Below are 9,641 nucleotides of genomic sequence, written 5' to 3'. Positions count from 1 at the left end.
TAAGCAGACCTACTAAAAATAAGTTTTAATATTAACAACTCAATTTCATGCATAATAATCTTTCTTTTTGCAAAGTTCAAACAATGTTCAAGCCATGTGCTGTTTACATAGATGGACTTATTCTCCTTCTTTCTTCTGCACTGATGGCATGGCTTCTGCTTTAACTCTATTTCGTTTTCTTTTTCTCCTTTTCTTCTTTTCAGCAGAAGGATCCTGACCCTCCTGTGTTTTCTTCTTTTTTTTCTTCAGACAGCTGAGTGGATTGGGGCCACCTGCCCTTTTGCGTTTTCTCCTCTTTTCACCTTCTTGCTTTGCTAGTCCTTCTTTTTCTTTAAGCTCCACAATACTTTGTTTTTGGTACTCTGGAACAAGCTGATTTGTCTGCAACTTTTGAACAAATGCCAAAGATTTAGGAGAAGGTTTGTCTAACACCATCGTGTTTTGAATAATAAAGAGGAGAGGAACGCCAGGCTTCTTTTTCACTTTGTTTGATAAGTCCTGGTCCTGCAAAATTAAATACTTTAGTCAACATTTTGGGATTAAATTATATTTGCAATTCAAATGCACCTACTTTTAATACAAAACTATGAAGATAAATTACATTATGAAAAAGATAAGAAACTTAATTCTTATCTTATGAAAAAGATAAGAAACTAGCAGATTTACATGGCAGTGCCTTTAACAGCAATTTAAACTTCAATTTCTCTCCTAATGAGCTGTGCTTCTAATGGAAAATTATCAACCCTTTTTACCCGCATATATATGCACACATGCATTATTTGAGGAAAAAGTCCCAGTTCACTGGTATGCAGACCAACACTCCACAAGAAGTAACATAACTTCTTCTGTCACAAACCATCTTAAATTCTTTTATCTTACATAACTATACAGAATTCTACTATAAACCTTTCTATATATATTGTGTATCATACATACATACAGTCCCAATGACAAACCCAGGAAAAAATGCCTTTCTCATTTGTAAAGTTATTTATTCTGTAGTCCAAAATTTCTTAAAATTGAAGTTATATGGATGTTTGACACTTAATTTCACTTTTCAGACTACTGTGAAAACAGTTCAGGGAACGGAATGCACACAAAGCAACATGCAAATTAGCATCAATGAGTTGTTTTCTTACATCAATAGGTAGTCAGTATGTTTTCTACACTTTCTGCTAAACTAAGCAATATTCTTATAAGGTAAAAAAATCTAGTCATTCAAGTAAGAGAAAAGATTCCCTGCTTCATAATTAGCAAATACATTTAAGAGTGAGTAAGGTTTTACATTATTAATTCCCACAAATGAGGTAAAAATCTTATAATTGAGGTTAGTGGAGGCTTCCTTATCTTTAGGTATCAAAGCATCACTTGAAATGAAATGGAGTTAATGTTTCCCACGAGCTTTTACCTGTGTAGCAATAAAGAAGTGATGAGGGTTGCCGTCTTCAATCATAGAAAGTAAACAGGTGGAACCACTCACAGGATCCTTGTGGTGAGAACAGTTTCGAACTTGAAATCTCTGGGCAATTAATTTTGCTCCATACAGTGCTTTCCCCAATGATTCCAGTTCTTTTATAACACATCTGAAAACCAAAAGAAACAATGATTTCGAAACAAAAAAATAAACTCACATTTTTTTATAACAGCAAATGGCTGACATGAGTTATTTAAGAATGAGCAACGCCCAGTTGTTCAGGCTCTATGATTTGTAAATGGTACCCAGAAATCTGAAAGCAGTAGCCCATCTGAAGATATCAGCAAGGTTTCCTTGGTTGTCAACACGATTAACCAGTAATAACTTTAAGTTATAATAAACAATTTAAAAATATTTCACATCAGTGAATATACTGAGTCCTTAAAATTATGTTTGGATATCACCTAGCATATGAACTACTACTTAATAAATATTTTTTAAAATTTAATTTATTATTATTAAATTTTAAAATTTAATTTATATTTAAAAATGGAAATAAAGAAGATCTGGGGAACAACATGCCAGTCAGTTTCACCTCTGTGCCTGGCAAAATCATGGAGCGGATCCTCCTGGAAAATATACAAAGGCACATGGAAAACAAGTAGTTGACTTGTGACAACCAACACGGTTTCATTAAAAATAAATTGTGAAAAATATGGTGACCTTCTATGACAGGGTTACAGTGCTGATGGATAAGGGAAGGGTGACAGATTCAGCTGCCCTAAGTGAAAGATGGTCAAAAAGACCAACAGATACTGCTGAAAGAAGTGGCATTTAGGCAGGACAGGAATACAGTTTGGATCAAAGCCGTTCCTGAACCTCTCCCAGCTAAGGATACGACTGGATACTTTATACTGTTTAGAAGTACAGGCCAGTTCTGTACGCTGTGCAAGATGGCTCAGTGTGTTTTTTGAGCCTAGGTATACATCTTCCTGGTATTTTCACTACTTGCCTCCATGATGGGCAGTTGGCTATTCCGTCATTGCAGAAATACAAGTGAGGGAAAATTTATTATATACGATAGATATAATCAAGCAAAAACAAAGGTAACTTCGATATGCAGTGTTCGTGCTTTACTTCCACATCTTTCTCTAGCACATCCTTGTCCTCCTCTGAGAACAGCTACTTTGGAAACAATCCCGCCGTGGTAGGCTGCAGCTCCAGCCAGGCAGTAATTCCCTCCCTGCCCAGGACATATCAGCTTGCCTTTGCTGTTCCCACTTCGCCAAGAACACGCTGGCGGTGGCAGGAGACCCACCCGGCTCTCCCTCGCACACCGGGGTTACCGCTGGACCCGCAGTTCCCGCTACCTTCGGAAAGGCAGCTGGGTCTCAGAGAAGCTGCCACCCTCCCGCAGGCTGCCCGCAGCCCCAGCGCCGCCTGCTCCCCGCTCGCCCCGTACCGCGTGGTGCAGAGCTGCGCGGCGCCGCCCAGGTACCCGGGCAGCTGCTCCCGGATCTGGATCTTGTTGCGGAGCGCGGCCTGGCAGAAGGTGCCGTCCAGCAGCACCTGGAAGGGCTCGCGGAACTGGAAGCTGTGCTTGTAGAAGCCCATGATCTTCTTGGCGTGTTTCTGCCGCGTCACCCCCATGGTGCCCGCACCGCCCGGAACGGCCGCGCCTGCCCCGGAAGCTGCGCCGGGCCCGGGCGGGGCCTCCTGTCACCGCCGGAGAGCCGGGACCGGCCCGGGCAGCGCTGGGGGGTCACCCCGGAGAGCCGGGATCGGCCGGGGCAGCGCTGGGGGATCACTCCGGAGAGCCGGGATCGGCCCGGGCAGCGCTGGGGGGTCACTCCGGAGAGCCGGGATCGGCCGGGGCAGCGCTGGGGGGTCACCCCGGAGAGCCGGGATCGGCCGGGGCAGTGATCGGGGAGCTCCCCCCCCGCCCGCCCAGTCCCACACGGGTTACCTGAGGGCTGGTTCAGTGCCCCCTGTTCTGCGGTGGTGTGCTGGCTCCTGCCCATCGCTAAGAGCAGAAATACACGTGTTTTGTTTTAGTTTGGTTTTTTTTTTTCCTAATCCACTGTAGTGATAAAATTACAATTCCTGTCGCAGAGACTGTAATTTAATCACACATCAGCCTCCAGAATCACAGAATTAGGTAAATCACAGAATCACAATTAGGTTGGAAAAGACCTCTGAGATTATGGAGTCCAATTTATGTCTGAACACCACCCTGTCAACTAGACCATGGCACCAAGTGTCACATCCAATCTTTCCTTAAACACCTCCAGGGACGGTGATTCCACCACCTCTCTAGGCAGCCAATTCCAATGTCTAATCACCCTTTCTGTGATGAAATTCCTCATAAAGTCCAACTTAAACCTCCCCTGATGCAGCTAGAGACTCTATATATCCTCTTGCTAGTTGCCTAGAAGGCTTAGGATGTCTTACGAATACTTTGAAAGGCTTATTCAACACCTGTTTATATTGTTTCTTTCCACTGGCTACATCAACCTAGGCTCAATTTGCACAAAATGGAAGATGAAAAGCATGTATTCTACATTTTAATACTACTTTTCTTTTTTTATCCTTTTTTTTTAAAACTTTTTTCTTTTTTTTCAGTGATGAATAATTTCACTGCAGTCTGGAGAAACAGCTGTCACTCAAAAAGCTATTGCACAAACTCCTCCCTTTCCAACAGAAAATATCAGCACACCAGATATCTGGCATTAAAAATCTGAACTTAATGCCCCTGTTTTAGGCAGGCAAAGGAATGTGATACCTTAACATCATCAAAACGATCATTGGAAGCATATGTCTTTCTATGCAGGTTTCACGGGAGACATCTTTCTGCAGGGGACAACTGTACTGCAAGAAAAAACATGGCAAGTACCTGCCAGTTAACTGTAATCAGTCAGGCTGCTCTAAGGTCATTTAAGCAAATACCCAGCTGTCATACCGGTCTTTTTGCTAGCAAATAGACATGAGAAATATGTGCTTCAAAGCAAGTTAGTTAGTATTAAGAGAAACTGAAAAATAAATGATTTGATTACTATTCTAGAAATTCAAATCAACAGGAAATTGAGAATATTTTCCATGGGATCCAATTGTGCTGTTGACAGTATTTTTTTGCCATTAAATCCTTCTTTCCAGTTGTCTTCAGGGGACAGTTGCATGTGCTCATGAGTATTATGGATATACATGGATATATGCCTTATTATGAGCTAAGTGAGATGTTAAATTCATTATTAAACATAGTCCTAAATTTAAAAGTCTTTATTAAACTTCAGTCCTGTGGCTGATGTGTTCCCATAGTGCTATGATGACCCAGTTGTTCCATCTAACTGCACAGTTTCATTATTTAAAATATTAGACAAAAGCACTCAGCAAGACTCCGAAGTAGAACTGTATTAGATTAATTATTTTTTCTTCAAGTAGTGTTTTGGTTGGTTAGTTGGTTTTGGGTTTCTTGTGTGTGTGTGTATGATGACAACTAAGCAACTGCCCAAAGAGAGGCAGTTATTCCGTATTAAGAACATTTTCCACACCTTACAGCTAGAATGAGGAATCTACAATGATAACAGCTGCTATCGCAGTATGGAGATAAAAAGTAAATGACAGCTTGAACTAGTTTTTGAACTAAGTGCCAAATAAGATGTAATCCAGAGTAGGGTGTTAAATTCCATTGTGATGAGATACTCTTTCCCTGTTCAATTGGTAAATATTATCATCACAGACAAGTTGTAATTCGATTGGTATGGAAAAATATGTTCAGAGGGCTGTGTAAGAGGCAAAATGCAGCACAGATTTCTCCTTCATTGTGCAGAAGATAGCATTAATTGGATGATAAACTACTTGAAGTACCATTCTGTAAATTTTATTTCACTTCTACGCAATTCTTTTAAAGTTTTTTTAATAAATTTTTAATGTTAAAAGTAATGTCTATAAGAGTACTATAGCAGTGCAGAGAAGTACAGTAGAAGTCCTTGATTGCTGCTAGACAGATACAGGTCCAGGGTACAGTTCTGATCTAATAAAGCAGTTCATGTCACTTTATCAATACTATTAATACCTTGTGGGTAAATATACAGTATTTATGAAAAAGAAGATGACCTTCTTTCTCTATATCCAACTTCATTCTGAACTTCCCAAACCTGCAAAATGGGGAGAAGGCATCCCAGGAAACCAGGCTTCACCAGTGACACTGCACACAAAATGTGCACCAGCAGAAAATTAAGTCTTTGCAGAGCAGAGTATCTCTTGGCATATATGAGTTCAGCTCTGGTTTTGAGATGCTAGGTACTGCTGTAGTAGACTTAAATAACAAAATTGCTGTGACATGGATTACTTGAAGCGAAAGCTTTTCTTTATCACAAGAGCTTTGATGTAGGCCTAGTAACAAGGATTTACCTTAATAGCTGGCACTTGGCAAATGCTTGTAGCTTGGTGAGAAAACAGCTTCTGATTCTCCCAAACTTGTCCTGTGTCAGAGCTTTTAAATCTGAATGTGTTTCTTTTGGGCTAATGTGCTCTGTAGTTATCTGCAATAAATCTTACACCATGCTTAAATATGAGAAATGAACTGATTTTCAAAAAAAGAAAAGGGTTGGGTTTTCAATTACAACATTTGGAAACAAAACTATAATAAACGCAGGCCAGTAAAACATCGTTGGAGTGTATCTGAAAATACTTTCCTAGGTGTATTTCTTTAATTCTTCTGAGGCATGTATAAACCATAGAAGAAGATTCAGAAGCATTTATTGCTAAATTATATTTGTCAGAAGGTGTATTTTTCATTACTGGGCCCTCCTTTTATTGCCCTGAGACTGGTCTTGAGCTTTTGAATTTTAACCTTCATCATGTACATCCATCTTTTACACTGCCTATTTTTCTGTTATCTCAAGGGAAGACAGCATCTGGATTTACAATAACTATGGTTGCGACAAGCTCTGTTTTTCCTTTATGGATTGGTATGATCTTAGCAGATGAGAATTTTGTGTATGACAAAACTTTCTGCACTTTTCTGGCTCTACTGTTACTATACTCTTTAGTTAGAAAAATTACTTCTGGCTTAAATACCATAACTGCCCATCACTATATGTCCCACATTAACTGTCTTTTAAATTGTGTATCATACAAAGCCCACATTCAATGTAGAAGTTGGCATATTTAGTTTCACTACATACCGGTGGCTTGCAAGGGTAAGAAATAAAATACAGTGGATATAAATGCAGGTTTTAAGTGACTGTTTATAGCAGCACATACTTTGAGAATGCTCTGGAGAACAAAGATTTTGCAGGCAACTTTACCTTTCTTACTGGAGCTGAAAGAAATTATAGGGCTGAAAATAATCAGCGGGATTCTTGACAGCTTCTCAAATGTTATACCATCTTTTCTCTCTTTTTTGACTTTGAGCTAAATTCCCATGAAAGATGAACAGAATCAGGAATTACCCAATTTAACTAAATCTTTTGTCTTTCTGAATAGATGCACACTACTGATAGACATTGTTCAGTTTATGCAACATTTTTGGTTGATGCAGCTCCTTAAGATGTACGTTAAACAACTGTTTTCTTGCTGCTGTAAGGACACACAAGGGCATCCTTTCAGAGCAGCCTTTCCTCCCTGCACTGTTCCTCAAGGTCTACACCAGTTAGTTGCCATTCTGCACGTGTGACATGCTGCTGTACTGCTCCCTCCGCACTTGCAGGGCTTGAAGAAGCGCTTGAGGATGTAAAAGTGCCATAATGTAGAAAAATAGGAAGTCTTACTGGAATACTCAGGATTGGAATTGTAACTTCAGTTTGTGAAGTGTGAAGAACACAGGAGAGAGGAAGATACCTTGCCAAATCGTGATTATCTTCTTGCTGATGTGCTAGGAAAATAGAGGGGAAGAACAGAGTGATGCTTTACACCTCATCTTCTATTGTACCTATTGCTTCATTTTGAGCGGAAAATCCCTCTCCCCCTTTTAGTACTTCTGACAGAAAGTAAATATAAGTCCATTTTATTTCTCAAACACTGTCTTCCCTTGGAGCTGACAGGAAGCTTGGAAGACATAAAACATTTTGGATTTTTGGTACGCTTGCTTCCATTTGTTTCCTCATTTCTTATTCTCCTTAGAGAAGGCTATTATATTCAGCATGTGATGGCTTGCATGTCATCAAGAATCAGAAGGTGCATTAATTGAAAATGAAGAGAAGGCTGAACAAATTGACATCAGAAGAGAAATTATGTGGGAAGCCTACCTCCAACAAGAAATTAACTTTATGGCCAAAATTCTGACTTGTGCAACAGAATTGACTTCAGGCCTGAAGTGTGTCTTTTCACCCCTTCACTGATTTCAGGGAGAAATCATAAAACTGGGAACAGAGAAGTGGAATCTTTACATTGTGGTGATAGATCACATATGCTGTCTATGCTTACACAATTTTCTAACTTGATACTCTAGGAAGAGTCTGGCTCTGCTTAGAAACATACAATAACACTGGAAAGTAACTTGACTTTGTTTTACAGACCAAAATTAGCACTTAAAATGTCTGAGTTTGTTTTATCATATGCATTTACAAGTAGGCAATTTTATCATTAATTCCTTTGTTTTTTTTTTTTTGTTCCCGTTAGTAGTATGGTAATGGGTTTGAGGTGCTATAGTAAATGATCCACTAATAATAAAAAATAGCTATAAACACCTGGAACGTAAAAAGAATGAATAAGAAGGTAACTAAAAACATTTATTGGAAAACAGTCATTGAAAAAAGCATAGAAAAAACCTTGAGCAGCGGAAAAAACACCAAACTTTCCCAAGGGAAGAGCTTATATTTTTTAATATTTCCTTCATTTGCAGAAATACCTTATTATGCTACTGACCATTTTTTTTAATATAATGCTTTTATATTTAGTCTAGAAAATGCTAAAAGGTTGCCTGTGTAAGAGCATGGTTGAAACCATGCATAGCCTCTGAAACCTCCATTCTTAGAGAAAATAAATTGAATTTTCAAAGTTTATATTCTGGTCCTGTAGTTGCTTTATTGCATTTGATGTTTGTCCCTGGGGGTTTCTATGCTGTTGCAGTTCCCACTTTTACCATTTTTCTATCACTACTGCACCTTATTACTTTCCATTTCCTATTTCAAATAAAAAAAGCCAATAAAACCAATTTCTTCACATTGATTCTCTTGAAGAAAATTAGAAAAAACTGTGGAATAGAATTCTGTATTGGTACCAATACTTCTACAATCACAATTAGCCTCATGAGAAATAATATTACTGAAAAATTCTTTGGCACAAAATGCTCATGCATTTACGTAGCCTGATCTTAAATTTTCCCATTGAGCTACTTTGTGGAAAGTAGTAAGCATTGGATGAATATCTGACATTTCAGAAGGTGACTATTTAGCAGTGAAACGGAATGTTGTAGATGCTGTAGAAATAGGTATGCAAAGGGCCTGACTGCAGTGAGTCACAGTTGGAGATCAGTGGTATCTGAACACAGTGGGTGTGGAGAGCAGCCTCATTTATCAGGGAGAACCTTCCTTAGCATGGGTTGATAGCCCAGGGATATTTAATTTTCTTGAGTCTTAAATTGCTGTGGTCAGCAGAACACAAATAACCGAACCCCCTGAATTATACAAGGCTTATACACAATGCTGCTTCCTGAGGCTGGAGTTGGCATTTGGAATTGCCTGTGCATGGCATGCAGCACTGCTCAGTGCAACTGCAGCTACAGGTTCTACAGAGTTACACAAACACACACCTGGCAAAACTGCATCTGCTGAGGAGACCTGAGGTCTTCTGACATGCTTTTTTTTGGGGGGGGGGGGGGAGGGGGGACAAAGGAAAGAAAAGATTGAGCATTTGAGAGATCTTGTCTGTCTCATGGCTTTGGAAATGTGATTCACAAGTATTCTTGCCATCCTTCTGCTTCCTCCCCCATCCTGAGGGAGGGCAGTGAGTGAGAGTCTGAGTAGGTGTGTGGCTGTTGGCCAGGGTCAACTCACCACAGATATAGAGGGACCTCTCGTCATTAGGATTTTCACTCTCCCTATGGGTTATGAGAGTGGTATGTAAATGACAGGCGATTATCAAAAGGTGTCCTGTGAATAAGAAGTGGATTTCAAAAGGAGCAGATTCCATGACATGCATAGAATTATGTAGAATTTGCTTTTTACTTGTACAAAGGGATTAGGTATGGCCTTAAATTCACTACCCTCCTCCCAAATACAAGCCT

The 9,641-nt window shown here is 39.6% G+C and overlaps 1 protein-coding gene across 1 annotated transcript; it reads right to left on the bottom strand.

The window, feature by feature from the left end:
- On the bottom strand, window positions 1-3,110 carry UTP23 (UTP23 small subunit processome component). Its single transcript, XM_051778513.1, has 3 exons — window positions 2,877-3,110; window positions 1,409-1,583; window positions 1-504 (listed from the first exon to the last, which is right to left on the bottom strand). Exons 1-3 carry the CDS (start codon window positions 3,062-3,064, stop codon window positions 118-120), a joined length of 750 nt encoding a protein of 249 aa, XP_051634473.1. The 5' UTR covers window positions 3,065-3,110; the 3' UTR covers window positions 1-117.
- Window positions 3,111-9,641: the final 6,531 nt, after the last annotated feature.

Source organism: Manacus candei, unplaced genomic scaffold, assembly GCF_025592945.1.
Source record: "Manacus candei isolate 608988 ecotype Guabito, Panama unplaced genomic scaffold, ASM2559294v1 h1tg000013l, whole genome shotgun sequence".
In the NCBI taxonomy this organism is placed as follows: Eukaryota; Metazoa; Chordata; class Aves; order Passeriformes; family Pipridae; genus Manacus; species Manacus candei.
Note: the sequence above shows the minus strand (reverse complement) of the source record. Positions and strands in the feature narration are given on the sequence as shown.

Coding starts and splice junctions, on each gene's coding strand:
- UTP23 (XM_051778513.1), bottom strand. CDS start 3,064: ATGGGGGTGACGCGGCAGAAACACGCCAAGAAGATCATGGGCTTCTAC. Junction 1,584..2,876: donor GCGCAGCTCTGCACCACGCG/GTACGGGGCGAG, acceptor TTTGGTTTTCAG/ATGTGTTATAAAAGAACTGG. Junction 505..1,408: donor ACTTCTTTATTGCTACACAG/GTAAAAGCTCGT, acceptor TTAATTTTGCAG/GACCAGGACTTATCAAACAA.